Source organism: Meleagris gallopavo, chromosome 1 (assembly GCF_000146605.3).
Source record: "Meleagris gallopavo isolate NT-WF06-2002-E0010 breed Aviagen turkey brand Nicholas breeding stock chromosome 1, Turkey_5.1, whole genome shotgun sequence".
Lineage (NCBI taxonomy): Eukaryota > Metazoa > Chordata > Aves > Galliformes > Phasianidae > Meleagris > Meleagris gallopavo.
In genome coordinates, this window is record NC_015011.2 from 41,375,910 (window position 1) to 41,396,636 (window position 20,727).

At 35.2% G+C, this 20,727-nt stretch overlaps 1 protein-coding gene across 2 annotated transcripts in view; it reads right to left on the reverse strand.

Moving 5' to 3' along the window:
* The window catches only part of KITLG (KIT ligand), a 52,803-nt gene that overhangs the window by 19,775 nt on the left and 12,301 nt on the right, over nucleotides 1-20,727 (reverse strand). For both annotated transcript variants that reach the window (XM_019613664.2, XM_010708899.3), the window contains exon 2: nucleotides 7,698-7,811. In XM_019613664.2, the coding sequence (XP_019469209.1) occupies nucleotides 7,698-7,811 (114 nt within the window). The remainder of the gene's footprint in view (nucleotides 1-7,697; nucleotides 7,812-20,727) is intronic.

Below are 20,727 nucleotides of genomic sequence, written 5' to 3' on the forward strand. Positions count from 1 at the left end.
CGCTACTTTGAGAAATGCTTGATCATCTGGGGAATGTGTTGACTGAGGAGACGAAGTAAGGGAGATGCCGTCATGATCCACAGTTTCTGGAAGGAGCTCTTCCAAAAAGTCCACCAATACTTCAATACATTCAATAGTGATAAAGCAAATCTACTTCCATTTTTCTTAGTGAGATTCAGTAGATATTTATCATCATTATTTGATATCCATTTCATCAAAAGATGATAAGCACTTACATAGTTTCCTTCTTGAAGTAAAATGTACACTTTGTTCAACAAAGCATTCCTACTTCTTTGGGTTGAAGATTATTCTTTTCTTCATGGCTGTTTTGATTCTGCTGCTATAGCAACAAGCACAGTGATTTTTTCCGTGTAGCTTTTATGTAATATTTTGTTTGATACAAGAGAATGTAATATTTGTTAAATAAATTGAGTTTCAATTAAAAATTGAAACAACAATTAAAAAAATTCCAGGTTCTTGGATGACATCTAGCAGTCAGTCACTAGCAAATTCCAAACTTTTTTTTAATTTTCAACATGCATTGAATCATGTTCCCTCTGTTCCATGACTTCTAGCTTCCTCTTACAGCAATAAAAAACAAGTTTTATACAGAAGATCCTCATTAATTTCTTTCTGTAGATAACTTTTTATTATTATTATTATTTTAATTTTATAACCTTGCTTTCATAAAGCAGCAGAGGCAAAATTGCCTCTAAAATTCTCTGTCAATTTCTATTTACCTGGAGTTTTGGGGAATTGATTCAAGATAGGAAAAATAGTGAAAATTATTGCAATGCATTTACTGTTTCTTTAGAGCTTCTTGAAATTGAGTGATTTATCCTAAAACCCTCATCCACTTTTAAAATAATCTTGCTCTAAAACCATTCTGACATTGTAACACATTCATAGATAACACAGTTTCTTTGCAATTTCCTTTGCGTGCCTAGAGATGTAGGATTAGCAGCACTTCAAGCAGCAAGATATTGAAGATGTTACTGCGTGTGCAAAGTTTCCCCTACTCACTCTAGTGGGATTCAGTACTTAGCAATGTCAGCAAAAGTACCATTCCTTAAGAAAGGTCACTGGAAGATTAAATTTGTTCCAAATCAATGAACACTACAAGAACTGATATGCATTATGTATACAATCTACTTTACTGGCATCAGTGCCTGTCAAGCACTTTTCGTGCACATTTAAAAAAAGGTAACAGCCCAAGAGCTCTTACAGCTCTTCCAACATAGCTAGAGAATACAGCTCAGTCTTAAAGAGTTCTTCCTTGACAGACTGAGAATCACAAAATATATTTTAGAAGAAACTTACTATTAAAAATGAAGATCAGTGAGGGGGGAACTTGTCAAATGTAAAGTATATGCCCTGCCTCGAGACAAAACAACTTATTAAAGTTTTATTGATTAAACTCCACATGGCAGATGCTCTGCTCATGGTAAAAGTTGAAGTTCAAAGTGAGGGAATTATATTTGCATCCGAGCTTGACTTACCAATTTACTCAAAGAAAATAGTTTAGAGATCCTGATGCGGGAGTGAGGACATGTTTGTACCAACACTGCACATTTCATATTGTCTTGCTTTCCTCACACGAGTCACATTTTGTTGAAGGACAACTGCCAACGCTACAACCCAGAACTAATCATTTGCTTTTTAACTGTTGAATTATCTTCATCCAGTAATTAAAGTGGAAGCCAAAAGAAGGGACAAACATGGATGCATTGAGTTTTCCACCTGTGCAAAATTCCAGAAAGTATCTGCACACTAACTCTAAGCAAGGTCTCAGACAAGAAGAGGGCTATGAGCTTAGAAAAGGGTTAAAAGGGTTGTCAATTATAGAGAACATCAACTGATAATCTTGGAAAGTAATGTATACAACTAAAATAACTGTGCTTTGCAATTAAAATGCCACAAAAAAAAGCTCTCTGATTTAGTGGGTGGTTGTGGTTGTAGAAATCCTAACAGGCACTGAGGAAAAAAAAATTTTCATGACACGAAGACCAGGGAATCTGGATTTTTGTCTTCAAGTTCATATAAAATCAACATTAACTGCTATGTTCCCATTTGTAACAGAATCTCAGATGAGGAAACGTAAGTTTGAATGACATACAGAAGTTTGAATAATTAATACAACATCGTTAACATTGCATAACCAAAATACATTCTTTGAAATGTGATCATGACAGCATAAATGGGGAGATAAAAGGCTATATTGTGAAAATGGTTTAGGTTCCATAAACTACTCTTTTAGTGCAACAACAGAACAGAAAGGAGATGACCTACATCTGAAGTCAAAGTCTTTGATATGAGGGCTACTGCTCTTGGAATTTCTCTTTATTGTGGTTTTGAAAATTTCAGGAAACAAGTATACATATAAATATTTTTTATGCACAGATCAAAGATAAACTCATTAAAGTAAATATTACCATTTTATATCATCAATGATTTCTTTTTTATTCAGAGGCATACAGTGGAAGAAACATACTTTCATTTGGCTAGCATTTCTCTCTTTCATTCTCTCTTCCTCATTCCCCTTTCTCTACTCTTAAATACCTCTGCAACTCGCTTCTTTGTGTCCTCAGCTTTTCTTTTTCTGCAGAAGCTTCCTCCTTCTATCATCTCTGCAATCTACTCTACCTCATCTGCTAAAGAAGCATTGAAATTAATGAAATTTTTATCCTTTGGCATAAGACAGCATGTTAACAATTTCAGTTCACACTTTTTACAGCCATAGTGGCAGATTATATGCAGAATAGCAACACTGGATCCTTTTCTTGTAACCTTTTCACTCAGTGGAGTTTTATTCATTTAAAAATAAGCTTATGGTAAAGTTCAAGTTTACAGAAAAGATGCAATGTGAAATCAAGTTGTTTGAAATGGCTTCTCAAACAAGTCTGGTTGATGCATGTTGACTATTGTTTAGGCTTCAAAATTCAACGCAAAAACATGCTTTAGAAAAGTAGACCATTATACTTTGTTTATGTGATTGATTTATGTGATTTGTTAAATAACTATCTTAAACTTTGTTAATGAATGAACCCAAAATTCATAGGTACATTGTATACATACTGCACAGCTCAATTAAAATTCTACTTATATTTAGTCTTTATATTCATATTTAAAGAGCATATATTATGCACTGAGCAGCTTCTTAATTCTTGTGAAAAACACAATTACAGCAACACAGTGCCATAGTTTTCTGCTGTCTTACTATGCTGAAAAGAACAATGGGGACAAGCTTTACTGACAGATGCTGCAATTATCATTTCTTAATACGGAACATTTGTTCATCAAGTATCATGTTTTCCTTCAGACATCTTCATTAAAAAAAGAGGCAGGAGATCAAGCGATTAGTGATAAAGAAGGAATACTCTCTATATACCTTCATTCTCTATAGGTATGAAACTGTTCTTTTAAAGTTCTCCCTATTTAATAAATAAATACATAAATTAAAAGCATGCTGAATTATTCTTTGCTTCTTAAAACAGTTTTTACTAGGCACACCTTTTTCATTCTACAAAATTACATCATAAAGATTTTAATAGATATAATCTTACAGAAAATACTACAAACAATTTTGTCTGCTTGATCTTAAGCTAGTTACAGCTCAGAAGCCTTGATTTTATTGAAGCTCCTTTTTTATTCTAGTTTTTGCTAAGAGTCCAGTATGACTCTTGCTAGTGAAAATTCAGTTTAACATCTCTGAAAACAAGTTACATGTATCTGTGCACAGATTACTATTCAGAATAAAGTTGATTAGGATAATGACCCACATTTTCAGGCACTGCACTATTCTTCACTACTGCTAAGTTTAACAGACATGCCTGACATATTCACAGCAAGTGTTGACTGAAGCATATTCCTCTTATGTTCCTAAAATACAATAGTTTAACTGAACACAGCTGCAGCTGTGCTCAAGGGTTTTCTATCAGTCTACAGAGCTGTGTGTCTAGTTTTGCAGAACAAGCTCTTTTGTTACCTAAATCACTACTATACACTTATATTAGGTGAATATCCCTTCAGGATCAAGCCACCTTCTGTTGGACTCCATATGCTCTTTCATGGAGTCAAGCCCAGCCCCACAAAGTTTGCAGTAATTATAGCAAAAAGCTGAGAACCAAATAAACAGGTTGGATCAAGCTGCAGGCAATACAGTTTGGTAGGGAACTGTGGCACCATTTTGCTAACTGTAGGGAAAATGCAGACGTAACCTAAAACAGAGAAGGAAGATTAAAAAAACAAAACAAAACATGGGCTTATGCTGCAAATAGTTTTAGTATGAGATATGAAGAGGATAAGAATCTGCCTAGAGCTCATCAAGGAGAACACTTCCCGCAGCCTTGAACAGCTTAACAGAAAGCAAACAAATATTGAGGAGATGCTACAACAAGAGGGCAAAGCCAAAATGTGTTAGGCTGTTCAAAAGCTGTGTTAATAGAGCTTTTAAAGACAAAATTGAGAAGCTTGCCATTGTAATCAAACAAAAGAAGATATTAAGGGTAATAACTGTACATATACCTTTAGCTCCTGTGAAATCCCCAGCTCACTCTGGGAAATCCTACAGTTTGTTCTCAGTGTGGAAGGGGAAGAAATTTATGTAAGACACTGGCACAGACTTTTTGGATCAGTGAAGAAATAAGACCCAGAAAGACCAATAAAGAACCCAGACAACTCTGGAGGTTACTCCTAATTTTGAAGATCTAAATCTTCAGAATAACATTTCCCAATTCAATCAATGTATTTTTTTATTTTTATTTCTTTCAAAATACAGAAGTGGCATAAAATATTTATAGTAATTTACAAGAGTCATAATCTCTGCCTGATCTAAATTCTTCAGCAATCATAAATTTGGAATTGTGGATTCCATATTGTATACACTAAGGATATATTCCATATAGCATAAAAAAGACATAAATGTAAAACAAATAGTCCTTAGAATCATGTTTCAAAAAATATTGCTATCCATCCATTCTGAAAGCAATATTTTCTTTTAATTAATCCAAATAGGCTTATATAGTAAAAATAAATAAATAAATAAATGCAGAAATATTACTGTTATCTGTGAGTCTGGTCCAGGTATTAGAAGAAAATATAAGCTTACTTGTACCAAATGTAAGCATCTCTGTTGAGAAAGCCAAGCCAGTACCTCAGCTAGCATTTTCTAAAAGTAATTCAGGAAATTCTCCACAACATACTCACAGTGGTTTATGTAGATAATTTTCAAAGACTAATGGAAGTGGAAGGTGGTGAGGTGGGAGAAAAATACCACTTAGAAATTCAGGTGGAAATTGTTGCTTTCAGTGATGAAACTTGCATGATACTGCAATGATTTTATATCAGAAATTTCAAAGCAAATTTGTACCAAATGTAGTTTTAACAGCATTAGGAATAACAGTGTGCTTTTTAGCCAAATAATGTGGCTAATCACCACTCTCTGTTAGTTTCTGCTTTCTATTATGAAGCTGCCATGTAATGGTATTTTGTTTTAAAAGTATTTTATGTGTTCTTTTAACCTGTATATATTCCTTTCTTTTTATTTTCTCTCAGTGTCACCTTGTCATAGTGTAGCATTTCCAAAAGAGAATGATAAACTTGCAAACTAATTATTTTAATTAAAATCAAGAAGTCTTATAATAAATTTAAGATACTATAGTTATTTTGACATTATTCTTTCAGCTCAAGCTTTATAGAAATGATTTTAAATGAAAAATCTGTGCTAACATTAACATACGCAGACAAAACAGAAACAGAGGTTCCTCAAGAAAGACATTCTCAAACACATAGTTCAAAACAAAGAAAACCCAGGTGTCTGCTTTTCAGCCTTGGCATTCTGTCTGCTACTTCTTCCACCCAAAACACCTTTGAACCTGTTATTTAAGTTTTACCCAAATTTTGCATTCCGTGGGGAAGATCTGGAAGTTATACAAGTAAGTCAGGAGAAGGACAATTCAGCATCCTCACCGTGGAGAGGCAGAGGAGCTCAGCCCTATCACATTCTGCTCAGTCTTGGCAGCAGCAAAACAGCAGTGTGAGCTGGGGCAGCCGTCAGGAATTTTCTTCCAGGACATGCAGTGCACACATACCAAAACTAGGTGAACTCCTTTCTAGCTCAAGTAAAAGGGGATGTGACATAAATCTGGCAGCAGCGCAGTACATTGCTCAGGTCTGCATCATGTCCAGGGGTCATGGGACAGCTAGCAACAAGGATGCATGTGAAGGGGACATGGAGGAGGATTGGATATGGAAACAGAGTATTGCATGGATATGTGCAAGAATTGCAGCTACTGGATGAGACAGGAAGAATATTATACGGGAAACCATAGTCAAAACAAAAATTACTTGATTTTTGTGGTATTAGGTTTATGATATATTTTATCTCAAAAAGCAAGTGTGATTGCTCAAGCTGCATGCAAATTCTTTTGTCTGTATTTTTTGCATTCTTCAAGTTTAAATTGCTCTAAAGAGAAAGTTAAAGCATGTGTTCTGGAGATACATAATTGACAGAAAGTTATTGCCAATCATGTCCCAGACAATTTCACCAGCACTCAGAGGAGTTTTGTTTTTCTGTAGTGCTTTCAACAGTTTTGAATCAAAATTTAATGCTCTTTCAAGAGATGAAGTATTATTTTGAATAAACATGCCAATACTTCAGACTTATGCCTAAAGGAACTACTGTGAAACACTAACCATTTGACAAAGGCTGTGGAAGACCCCTAGAGATTTGCACTATGTGCCAAGGCATATAACGACACCCAAAGAAAACAAGTTAGGAACACTGCACTGGAAACAAATGCAAAGGACACTAAATTTAGTGTCTGATAGCATAAACTCCAGTCTTGCAACTGTTTCTTCACAACAAAACCATAATTTTTAGCTGAAGACAACATGTAAATGCAGGTATGCTTTTTAAGTGTTCGTTGCACATTATTTCTTAAAAACTTTTGTGTAAGAACATGCAGTACTTTAAGTCAGCTTAATCCATGCCTTGAGTGGAGTTAAACACAACTGACTTCACATAAGAAGATGCAGCTTTTCTGATAAATGCGTTGTTCAGCTAAGTTACATTCAAAATGTACTTAAATTAGTTTCTCACAGGAAGCTGGCAGTCCTTTAGATTCTAGGTATGAAAAAGTAGAGACAGAAATACAGAATATTCTGTGTAGTCCATTCACCACTAAGGTTGCAAGAGTTGTTCAATCATTATGGCCAGATTGCTACAAAGATATCTAATATCATAATATTTTTAATATATGACACAAGTTTCTCATAAACCTAAGATAAAGACTTCTGGTTTATTTTAGTATAATTTGCCACCATTCTGCTCCTCATATGTCAGCAACATAAAGACAGTAATCTTTCATCTGCATAGGAAACCACCTGTTCCCAGGGAATTTGAAGAAATCAAGACTTTTGACAGTTTTTATGTAAGTATAGAGTCCAAAAAACACATACACCTATCTATTTCAACTTGGTCAAAGAAGTCATCTTTTCAATGAACTCTGAAACTATTCTCTGTTTTCTGCAATGAAGGATTTTGTTTTGATAAATTGACGGATATTAATGGATATGTATATTTTGAAGTATTCCATTGATTCTAACCATGATTTGTTAACTTTCCTTAAAAATCTAAGCACCATTCTCCCATGATTATTGTAAAACACGAAGGATAACTTAAAATAACTATTACTTACCAATTTTGCAATATCATTTACATCATCTGTCACTGGATTCCCGCAGGAACTCTGGGCTTTGACAAGAGGATTAAGTAGGAGTAGTTGAAGACAAAAGCAAGTGATAATCCAAGTCTGTATTCAATAAAAAGAAACAAAGAAAAAAAATGAACAATCTCCAAACATTAAATAAAAAGACTGTAGTCATTCTTTTCATAGATGAAGTCTAGATGCAACAATACTTATCAGCTTTCATGAGCATGTACTCATAGTACTATAGTATGGCAAGTGTCCATGCAAATGCACTTAATTGATCAATTCTGGAAAAGTACCTTTAGGGTAATAATGGAAAAACTGATATTAAGCCATCAGATTGCTTGCAGGAAATCCTTCTGATCTTTCATCTGATTAGGTATGTGATAAACCTGTGCCTCTAATGTGATAGTGGATGATAAGGAAAAAAATAACAGATCACAGCAAGATAAAAGGTCAAAGTTTATAATCACAGCCATTACGTTTGTATACTTAAATTGTAGGCAAAACCACAGCTGAACTCTGCCCAAACACCAGGATCTCAAGCAGCAAAACGATAGGTGACATGCCCTGGCCTATCGGGAACAGCAGCTTGGCTTTAGCACTACCTTCCCTCTCCAGTCCTATTAGGAAGAGCAATGCAATGCTCACAGGCTTGTGAGATTCAGCCAGAACAGAAGATAACTAGAACTAGCTGTGATGCACCTGGGTATCTCCTTGGCTACATCTCCTGAGCTTCTTTGCCTTCTGCTGTTTCTTTTGCTTTGCTGGCTTTCCACAGAGCCCTGTGCCAAGTTTAAGCCATAGATCTTTATTTCCAGAATGTTAAAGCGTTTAAGTTATGGATAATCAAAAGTTGCCTCAGGCTATGAAGCTGCTTGTGCCAGCTGACTGAAACTGTCAGCAAGAAGTGATGATGGTGTACGTTTACTGCAAGTAGGGAATTTGCCTGTGCAGGCTCTCAGGCCTCTGCAAGGGCAAGACTGGGACCAGTATTTGCTTCTGCATGAACCATTATACACTTCAGGCCCATCTTCTCTCTGGGCCAGGTTGAAGACCCACTATCATCAGCCTGGCCTTCACATGGAACCTCACTCCTCAGTTTAAAACCAAAGCAAATTAAACAGCATGGTTGAAGCTCTCTAGGAAAGCAGAGAGAGAAAATTACAAACTTAAAAGATCAAGTATCATTAGAGTAACCTGGAGGGGCTGAGGAAGCTTGAAGATTATGATCACTTCAGAGCAATGTGAACATGAAGGAACTTTAAAGGCAACTTAGCAGAGCTGTTAAATGATAAGGAAATCTCTGTCCTATCTCTTAAATCATACATATATCTGATGTCTCAAGTAAAACCTGTCATTTGTTTTATTAGATTATGGCTTCCTGACTCATTTAGGCAAAACTTCAGTGTGGGCTGCTGCCAGAAAATATAATTGGCCTTCCTGTCTTCTCTTCCACACTGGTATTGGTGAGATGGCTGCACCAGCCCTACCAGAGAGTCAGCTGCTGTCTCTGTTCTCCTGCACTAACCTTCAGATAGGCCAACTTCCTGATTCAGTCAGCTCTAAAACCCTGGGACTGCTACTACCCTTGTAGAGAAACAGCAGATATGCTGGTTATATTTGTACAAATAATCACTACGAGAATATATTAGAAGTCATGTGAAGTTAGATACTGTTGCAAAACCACTATATAATACACAATACAAAGCTTTGCAGTTATACAGTGTTATAAACCATCCAAGCTCTCAGGAGATGCTATGAAGCGGTCACAGACTCTGTGTCAATTCCTGGCTTTCTGATGAAAGGGTAGTGAGACCTGGAACATCGGGGCTTGCTTTCCTCCTCTTTAGTAATTTCGCCAAGCTCACTGTGTTTATAACTCTGCTCTATGTTTGCATCTTGCAGCAACAGGTAGCCTCTGAAAAGACCTTGGAGATTTCCTTGCAAAATTACTGTGTAAAAGCATGAATCTTAGTGAGACTAGCTTTAAGTGGTCAAGGAAACATCTCTTCACAGAAACCACAGAATCAGAGAAAGAACTGAAGGTGACCTCAGTTAAGAAACTACTTTCCCACTGCAATTTTTGAAACAAGATTGTTATAAGAAAGACAAGAAGTTTATGACAGCTAGCTCCAAAAATGGACTGGCAATATACCATTTTAATGTAAAACATATATTCTTTATCTTCAGAGTTAAATAGTCACTAACAATTACACTCACTGAGCATGAGGAAAGTTTCTCTTATGTGGTCTTTGGAGATAAAGTTCATGCCAGAAATCACTGATTTCTTTATTTTCTTCCTCAAAACAAAGTAGTAAAGGAAGATGGAATTTGTTCTCTGACTTGCATCAGTGTCGTAAGACAGAATTTGATCTAACAATCTAAAAATCAGAAAAGCAACAAAACTCATTCATTGAATTTTTTATTTTTTATTTTTTTCCGGGTCAACTGAGTAACATGAAAACAGAGTGTATTCTAAATACAATCAGAGCTCCGATGCATCTGGCCAGTTTTCATACTTTTTGATCAAAAAAGATAGCCTATACATGAAATTTAAAATCACGACAAATTTTATAATTATGTAAAATAATAAGAATACAACATATTTTGACTTATGTAAATGACACAATTTAAAAACATAGTTATTTTTGTAATTGCTCTCAAAAACAAATCCTCTGCAAATTTAGAGATATTTGAGTTTTTTTGTTTATTTGTCCTACGTCATCCATCAGCAACAGAAAATCTGAAAAATACTCCTAGTTTCAACACACCTATTATCTAGAATCTTTTCATTATTCCTACTTAGAAAATATTTATATTATACATACCTGTAGGCACACTGTGTGTAAGGGCTGTATAGATCAAGGAGCTAGATTGTACAGATCAAAAAGCTAGGCTATTTTTGTATTATTTACTAATGACCAAACCTGCTGTTTGAGCAAAACTCAAATAAATTGAATTAAATCAAGGGCAGAACAAAAGGAAAGCTTAAACAATAGCTTCATAAACAGAGATTCCAGTTTTACACTTTACTAAGCATAAATGAGACTTACCCACACAGCAGTCATAACATTTCCATATAAAATTACTTCCAAGCTAAAATGGGACTTTCAAAGCTGGCCACAGAATTTAATCAGACATCATCTACTAACACTAAAATGAAGATATATAGTAGACAGGAGGATCTGTATACTAGAGAGTCTTGCTCTATTTTAGGCACAAAAATGAGAGTTATTCCAATTGTTTTCATGTTCTGAAATCTCATTAATAGGCTAAATATTTCAGTTGCTTTTAGAAAAGGGGAAAAGTAATGATTAAACCAGCAAGTATAATTCAAATGAAACACTTAGATTACACACTTTTGATCATTCTGAATATGATTTTTATTATTGCTTATATACCACAATTCATAATTCAATTTAAAGCATTTTACAGACCTAACCAACAATCTAGAGTGTTGAAGCTTTTAACTGTAAATCAGTGATGTTTTCATTTTGGTTGTTCAGTATACTGTAATTCATACACTTTTGAGCATTGACAAAGGCTGAAGAATGAGTGCTTGTAGCTTTTCACAATATGCTATCAAAGATACACAATTGCTCTAGTTAACAGTCAGCAAACTCCTGAAGTGGAAAAGGAGCAAGAGGAAAGCCATATTACTAAATAAACAAAACACTGGAAAGTCTGGATATTCCCAAATATCTAGTTCATACTGAAAATAATTATAATCATAACTGAGAAGAAATTATCAAAACTAGTAGAAATAATTAAAAGCAAAAATAATTGAGCACAAGGAGAGAGAATAACAGCACAGATGAACAGATTCTTCATTATAAGTTTTTTTCATTAAGATCAAGTTAGCCATGGAACTTTTCACTCAGTTTCTTGAGCACACCATCCAATTAACTACAAATAAGACACAGCTGTAGCAGAGTTAGCTGACAGTGTGGAACATAATTCACTTGAAGCCAAGCCTTCCAAAATTACTTTTTATTTCTAGGCTAGGAACATCTCTCATTGCTTCCTCACACAGTGTCTGCAAGCAGTTTTGCTGCTTGTGAACCTCTGCTACAGAAAATATTGGTTGGTAAGTCGTGAACTCAACTTAATGTTCACACTTATATCTTAACAAGTATTTGTAATAAGATCCAAAGAAAAATGAAGAGTGTCCAGAATCATAAGAGTAAAATAATTACTTCACACGTCCAGTGATCTACTTAGTTATTTTTGTCTAACACTGACAGAAATAAAGCTAGGAAAAAACTGTCTTTAAATAAGTAAGAAATTTACGTCAGCATGGAAACACATGGAAGTCAATGAAGAGCATTTGTATAGAATATAGTCTCACTTCCCATTTCCATGGTATTCAGTGCTATCTCCACCCATGCAAATGATAGCACTAACTTTATCACTTTGAATGGGTGTGTCTAAAAGTTGTTTAAATACTAGGTGTTGCTCAAGACTCAAAACAATTCATAAGGGGTGAAAAAAATGTCATCCACCCAGGACCACCTAGTTCTGAAACCAGTTAATTATTTTGGCAAGAACCTTTTGAATTGGAAAGCTTCCTATGTGTTTTCAGATATCCAGGAGTCAGCACTTCAGTGTAATTAGAAGAACCACTGCATGAAGTCCATGCACTAAGTCCACCATGCAACCATCACTGTCCTTCAGAAGACTGAATATTATAGCCTACAGATTAGAGTAGTAACTAATGAGTGACAGATCTAGGTTAAATTTCCACCAGACAGGGTAATTCCAACTCATAGGAGCTGCAATTAGTTCCTGTGGTACCTACCTCCTAATTACCACAGGAGGTACTTTCCCACCTATGACATCTTTGGCATTAGATGGAGCAATATGCGGGTACGCGGATATTTCTGACATTTACTTTTCAGAAGATATATGCATTTATACTGGCAAGCCATTACTTTGAGGAAAAAAAAAAAAAAGACATTCGGCACGGAGGCATCAGAACGTTTATGTGTATCCTCGTCTTGCACATGCTCCTCCATCTGGGTACCCTGACTTCTGGGAAGCTCCGCAGTCAATATATGAGTTTTCTTGAACAACCTTTTGGCAGTCCATTGAACAAAATGGAACCTTTCTCCAGCCAAGTGAGTCACCCTGCTGGGGTGAGACAACTATGGTTCTCTGGATCACACACTAAATGCTTTGTTATTATTACAAAAATCAGATACATACTTTTCTAGTGAGTGATATTAATCTTCATTTTTTCAACAATGATGTAGTAGGAAGAATGATGACAAAGGTAAATAAAATTCATCAGGGAGCATCAATGCAACTTACTTTTATTCTGATTTAAACATCAGCTAGAGAAGGACAGTTACTTTCGCAGATTAAGCTGTGGAGCGTTTTAGACATGAAATATTTGAATATGTATTCAGTTACGAAATACTGAATATTTTTCTACAAAATTTTGACTAATGTCTAAAATAAGCAATATAAATGTATTTCACAGTGTAAAGAGGAAGGAAAATAATGAATCAGTGTTATAAATGTAAGCAAATATTGATGCCCCCTACATTCAGATAAACAGAACAAGCAACATGCTTTCACAGTTATTTCATCTGTCTAACATCCTATATTTGAAATTCCACAGATTTTGCAACCATTAAACTCCTTCCCCTAACCTTTACATGATCATTTGCTTTCCAGTGGGTGACTTCTGGAATGCTTAATCAGCAAGACCAGTATCTCTGGTAGCAGAATGCAAAGGTTGCACTTGCTGGATTCTACTAGTCCCGTGCAAAAAGAAAAAGCCATTTGCTATATCCAGATGCTTACAAACCTTGTTCGTTTCTAAGTTACACTGTTAATGAATCAAAAATCACTATTCAGGTCAAGGGACAAAAATAGTTCTAAACTTGCTAAATGCTAGCGTAGAACTACTTTTTGTTCACTATATAGTATCTTCATCCAGGAAGAGAAACTATTCCCAAGTTCTGCACAGTGCTGCACATCTTTCTCCTGAGATAGACACATTTAAGTTATGTGGTCTTACTCCTCCGAGAAAACAATGAATGATGTCAACTTCATTTCCTGCAACCTCAGGCCTATTGCTATTATCCTCTTTTGCTTCCAGCTCTCCTTGACAGATGCAGAAGCAGCAGGCTACTCCAGTCAATATGCTATTGTTGCACTTAGTAAGGCACTGTCTTGCTGTGCTTTGGTTTGCATGTTTCAACTGGAACTGAGATGGACATAATAAGCAAGAAGTGATTTTCAGTTTCCACTGAAAATCAATTTAATCCAAGTATTTTGTAATTACATTTGTTAGAGTATTAGATAGCACTTTAATGTGTAAACTATTTGTTTCCTATCACTGTAAGGATAGCAGTGTAAAATATTTCACTGTTCTGAAAATTTTGGCTTTAGCTCTTAAAACTTATTATCTGCTCTGTAACAAATTTTCTTCACTCTTTAATCTCATTTGACAATCAGGGGTTCAGGCAGTTCCCTTCATCCTAAATCTGTCCAGGATGACAGCCATTTTGTTTAGTTCCCGAACACTAGGAAGTGAATTTACCAAGAGACAGGTAATGATAAATGGTTGTTGCCTCTGAAGCTTATGTTAACAGTGTCCATATAAATATTTACTGATTCTCATCCATCAGATGACATTCTAGTTCTGCCAAGAACCAGGAGTTCTATAGACAAGAAAGCTTAAAAGGGAAGAAAGGTCATTTATTTGTTTTTTGTTTTTTGTTTGTTGTGGGTTTTTTTGTTTGTTTGTTTAAAGGATTTGTAAGAAATCTTCCTTTTAAGTCAAAATCAGAAATTAAGAGGGGTCCTACATACAGCACATAAGGCCATATCGGGCCTCAAGTACCAGTGAGGGATTTTCCTTTCTTATGAATTTCCACTACATTCATCACTGATCAGTATTGAAATTTGAAATTTTTCTGTCCCACTGAAGTGTGATAAAAACCAACATTTATTTGTTATGTTAAAGAAGGAAGACAGTGAGATCCAAAATACTTGCAAAATCTAAACAGAAGTAACAGAAGACTCAACAAAACCTCCCACAGACTTAAAATAGGAAGTTGTTTTTTTTGCTTTTGCTATTCCTCGGAAAAATTACGAAAGAGTTTTCCAGCATAAATCCACAGGCATTATTAAGTAATCTACAAGGAAAGCAAAGTAAAATACAAGATTTTCTTGATGTGGAGGACAAGATACACATGGGGGTGAATGATATGACTTTCTTGAGGAATTAAAAGTGATTCTCCTAATTAATATACTTAATTAAAGATTGCTTTTAAAATCTATTTTAAAAAAATCCACTGTCTTGAATATTCTATGGAATTATAATGAAAATATATACAGGACAATCTCTTTTAAACTTAGACTTTCAAGCTCCAGTAAAGCAAGTGAAAGAAGAGTTGTTGCAGACATTTTCTACAGGATCTTTAATTCTTACCCTCTGCCATCTAGTGCAATAAATTTGGATCTGGATAACTACTACAATAATAGTAGTTAAAGAACAGTGAGGAAGTAGTAATCAAGAACAGAGAAAGTATTAACGATTTTGAAACTTGGCATAAAATGAAATTCATGTAGATGATTAAAATGTCTCTGCCCTCCCTAGCAGCTAATTTTTTCTATCAGGTAAAACAAATTACATATATTTTGTGCACATAAACTGCAAGAAATTGAAGTGAACTACAAATTTGAAGGATGTGAACTTGTGAAAAGTGAAAATTGAGAACAAAAAATATTCTTACACAAACTTAAAAGAGTTCTAGAAATAATAATTGTTTAACACAGACAGAAAACTAGATGCCAATGCAGTTAAGATTTGTGTATGATCCACCTACCTTATTTGTACTACTTCCTTAAAATTGCAAGCCTAAATGTGATTAAAGAATACTGTTTGAGTCTCCTGGATCTGCCAACACTAGAATAAGCTTTGATAGCTCTGAAGAATATTTTGTCACATCAGTATGGCACTATGCATCATGAGACTATTAGCTTCCTGACTTTTTACAGCTGCCTACACCAGTGGCCTACAAGAGCACTCAGGATAAGGTGAGAAACATTGTTTGCATAAATTATACGGTTCTTATCATGGGACTGAGCTCCAGCAGCTTTTCTCAGTGCCTCTGACTTCGTGAAGATCTTGTGACCAACTTCAGGCTGAACTGTTTAGTTTGCAGTCCACCCAGTTATAGCCCAGGCAAATCATAATTATAAGTAACCTGTATTCCAAGATATAGGGATAGATCTAGACAGTCCTCCTCAACAGGTAATAAAAGAAAATAGTACTCCTGGAGTTCAATAGCCCCATGGCAATTGTCAGCTATCAAATTTAGGAGTTACCTGAAGTACATAGAGAGATAGGCACTACTCTAGTAGAATGCTGTGATGCCTCATTCATTTGATATCATAACCACCTGACATTTGTAATCAAATCATGGAAGGTACCCACAAGGGTTATCAAGTCCAGCTCCTGGCTCCACACAGGACCACTCAAAATTCAAACTCTTCTTCAACTCCAGCAAGCTTGGTGACTTGCGTAGCTTGTTCCAGTGGCTGAAGTGCCCTTTCCTTACTTCCAACCTGAACTTTCTTTGACACGCCTCCAGACTGTTCCCTCAAGTTCTGTCACTGTCACCAGAGCAGAGCTTAGTGCTGTCCCTCTCCTCCCCTCATGAGGAAGTATATGCTGCCACAGGACCTCCCCTCAGTCTCCTCTTCTCTGGGCTGAACAAACCAAGGGATGATAACCACTATGCATGCATCCTGCCCTCTAGACCCTTCAGCATCTTTATAGCCCTCCTTTAGACACTGTAATAGTTTTGTGACCTTATGTTGTGGTGCCCTATTCTGCACACAGTGCTTAAGGTGAGGGTACAGCAGCAGAGTTGGACAGTTCTTTCTGGATAATATCAAATAGAAAGTGTGGAGGAGTGAAGTGGGAATGGAAGCAATTACAAAACTACTTTTGTCTGAATTTGTTCCAGATCTTCACTATTCTGGTAACTCTTGTGCTGTCCAGTTTGTGTGTACTAATGGCTTGTTTTCACAGCAACACTGCTACTTTGCTTACATATTTATACCTGCATCTATTCAATTTGTTCCCTTGATCCATTTCTTCAGATCAACATTCTCTGAGTCCCTATTCTGCCTAACATCAAAGCCTGTATGGCTTCTAGTGCTAGATTACAGGGACAATATTAAATAAATAAACAAACAAACAAAAACCAACAAAACAGACTCTTAGAAAATAAACCAGTGACTCACTTCCTCTTAGACTCCACTTCTCTTCTCAGAGATCACAGAATGTACTGATTTATTCTGCTTAGTCCCGTAGTATCACAGGCTCTTCTCTCCAGCAGATATAAATAGAGGATTATCCTACCTCTCACAGACCATTGTTGCTGCAATTGCAGTACCCAGCCAGGTGATTACTTAAAAAGTGAAGAAGAGCTAACAACTTAAAATCAACACTTTCTGTCATGTAACTTTTAAATGGGGCTGTTCCTCGTTAGAGCAGTTTCTTCCATTGATAAGTAGCAGTTGACATAGAATGTATTCCTAATTTACTGGCACAAAAGCTAGCTTCTTTGGATATATTCCAGGCAATAGCACCTGCAACAATATAGAAAAGCCTTGAAAAGGAAATTTCTGTGCACCAGAATTGAGTGTTCACTTTGATCCACCAAAAACTTAGTTGCTAACTTTAAATTACAATGTAATACATTTTTCTCATGGAAAATGTTGGTGAAGAAGCTGAACTTGCATTTAGAAGACATTTATTAAAAAAATATATATAAGTCATACATTTGGACAAAACTGTGGTGAAACATTCCAAAAGCAATTACAACTTTGGGAAAAAAAAAATTCTAAACACTGGATCTTTAGGGGAATATTTATGCCTTTTTTTTGTTTGTTTGTTTTTTGTTTTCTTCCATCATTAACAGTGATACTTAAATATTTCAACATATGTAAGAAACAAAAGCTGTTACTTACTCTTTCAGAATTCAAAATATACTTTAACAAATACTACCCTAAGCCCACATGATTACATTGGAGTATGTAACAAGGCTGAAAAGTACTCTTGCAACATTCTACCACAGGATGAAGGAGTACCACTACAAATCTCAGCTGTAGGTACATGTAGGGTCAGGTCACGTTCTTCCACACTGAAACTTTAGTTTCTACTCTTCACCATTTAGTTATTTATTTATTTAATTTTTAATCAATAAATTTACCATAATGCCCATTTATGATGTGCCTATATTGTTCATGACATTAAGAAGTGGTTTTATGGATTTCACAGTCTTTTACACTCATCCTGCATACAAGACACTACATTACATCTAGAAAAGACATACCATGTTCTGTATGTGAATACTAAGAGGAAAAGTTAACGTAGTAATGTATACTAGATATTATATGAGTTTTGAAACAAATAAATAACTTTTTCCACATCATGTTCCATTTGCAACAAACCACCTGTTGTTAGAAAAAGAAGTAGCCCTGTGGTCCCATGATCAGCCACTGCAGACATTTAGACAGTAATCTACAGCAATTTATTTATTTATTTCCTTCTTTACAGGAACTGCAGGTGTCTGGAAGATAATTTTTCAGAAGGAAACATTCGAAGCCCCTACAGGCAGGCCATTTAAAAGCCAGTATACTAAAAATCAACAAATGTGAAAAATGAAAGCAGCATCATTTGGCTTTGCTGCTAAGTTTCTAAAACTATCAGAAGAGACAGTAAAAACCCTGAGGACTTTGAACATGTTGAATTTATTTGTCACAACAAAAATCCTATTGTTCTTTTTTCACTTACATAGTGTTTCTTGGTATGGTAGTTAGCTAAACAGAAGGTCTGTCATGATATGCACCCAGGGAAATATCTAAGTTTAAACTTTATCATTCAAAAACTTGGAACATATGATTCCACAGTTGTCAAAATTCATCAAATGAAGTTTCAGTGAGCCCGTCAGAAACGACACTGTCAGGCTTATGCTCCCTGGACCTATTTAAAACTATTCATTTTCAAGTTTCCAGTAGATCTTGGTTTTGTGCTTCTTCCTATCACTGTACCTGACAATCTGAGCTGTATTTATTAGGAATGTTCCAAGAAATGTTTATGAGATTCATGCAAATTTATCTCAGCTGTTTCCAAATAAAACCTAGAAAAACAAAACCAGAAAGTCATCTATCTTCTGGCTGGGGAAAAAAAAAGAAAAAAAAAGAAAAAACAAACAAACAGCACCACGTTTTAACTTCAGATTTTGATTTAAACTCAAATCTCTCTTAGTTATTCATGAAAGCTACCCAGTAAATAATTCTACTTTGAAAAAAATACATTAAGCTCTTACACAGCTTTTTAATACCTGCATAACTTTAATCAGATGCTTTTCTATGCATAATCAAAACCATACTGAAAGATTTAGCTTTAAGGTGATAACCTGTGAAAGAATTACATTTACACTGCTATTAGAATACAAGGATATTAAGTATACATATATTTCGTGAAAAGAATATTTACTCAAAGTATTACACCAATGGATGAGATTAATCTCAAATGCCTTGAAGTTACAGCTTGTGTGACTGTAGACAAATGACAAATCAAATTAGAAACTAATCCTCAAAACATTTAAGTATGCTTGTAAGACAATTTAAGGACTGGGAAGGCAATAAGCCATTTACCTCAGCAATTACAAATACATTATGCCCAGTTCTAAAGCCATTAACTTGGACATTAGTAAGATCAATTGCACTTTTTTTCTTTTTCTTTTTTCAATCTAAATTGAAAACACTTCCATATGTCAAAAATATCTAAGCAATTATTTCTCCAACTGCACGTTTTCTTATCACAGGAAATGATCATCAATTCCTTTTTCAAGGTTTATTAAAACGCATTATGCCATTGTTAATTTTAAAAGTTCTTTCTTACATTATTTCCATGCTTGTTTTACAGAAAGCAAATTTCCAAAATGGCCTTTTTAGAAATCTGAAGCACTGTACAAAGTCACTTCAGAACAATGTACATTGGAAATCAGTTACAATATATTTCAAAGGGTTTTCCTTTTCCCAAAACTACAGACTGAATTGTTACAGATGGTAATTTTGGCAGATGGTTTTATATGAAAAACTGAGTTTAAAATTAGGCCAAATCTGACTTGTACAATTAAAGCAATAAAGATTTGGAAACTAAGAGGTGTCAGATTTGCTCACAATCAGTCTTGCGGCCACAGAGAATAAATTTGAAAAAATGATAATAATAATAATAAAAATTGTTCAAAGTTACAGAATATATTGCATATATGAGAAATATTTCTCAAATTGCATAAGTTAGAATATACAAAGCTTTCATAATCACTAACATAACCACATCTTTTAACCTTAAGTTATACACTTAACTGTATAACGTTTTTAATTCAGTGGTGGATAATGAGATGGTTTGAAGCAATCTAACAGCTCTGCCCTGTTGCTGTAAGAAGGCTGTAAGCATTTCCTTTTCTGTAGCTTCCCTTGCTCTGACATTCATCCGACCCTTCACCATGTCAGTAAATTCAGAGTCAGTGACTGGCCAATTCAACTCAGACAGAAAACTAATCCCTGAGGAATGAGTGAAGGCATAAAAGAGATATGCAAGGATGAGAAGACTGGAACTACTCCTTTTGTTACTAGTGACCTTTTGGGCTGACTTTTATCAAGCTGCACTTCAAGGTGCATTATATCTGCCATCAAAAAGCTTTCCAGACTGGCAACTAAGTGCGAAGGTAGCACTGTCTGTTTTAGCATCTTCTGACTTTCCACTTTATTAAGTATTTCTTTACTTCTGCAGTAATGAAAAGATCAGTTATATTCAGTAATCACTGTATGCTACTTCTTGCGTATTACTCTTTCTAGACATCTCTCTCAGTAGTTTCTTGCCCTCAGCTTTCTGTTCCCCTTCATATGCATTTTTTCCATATAATGTTTTTGTCCATTTTAGGACTACCATTTCAGTACTATTTGTTCTTTTTTTTTT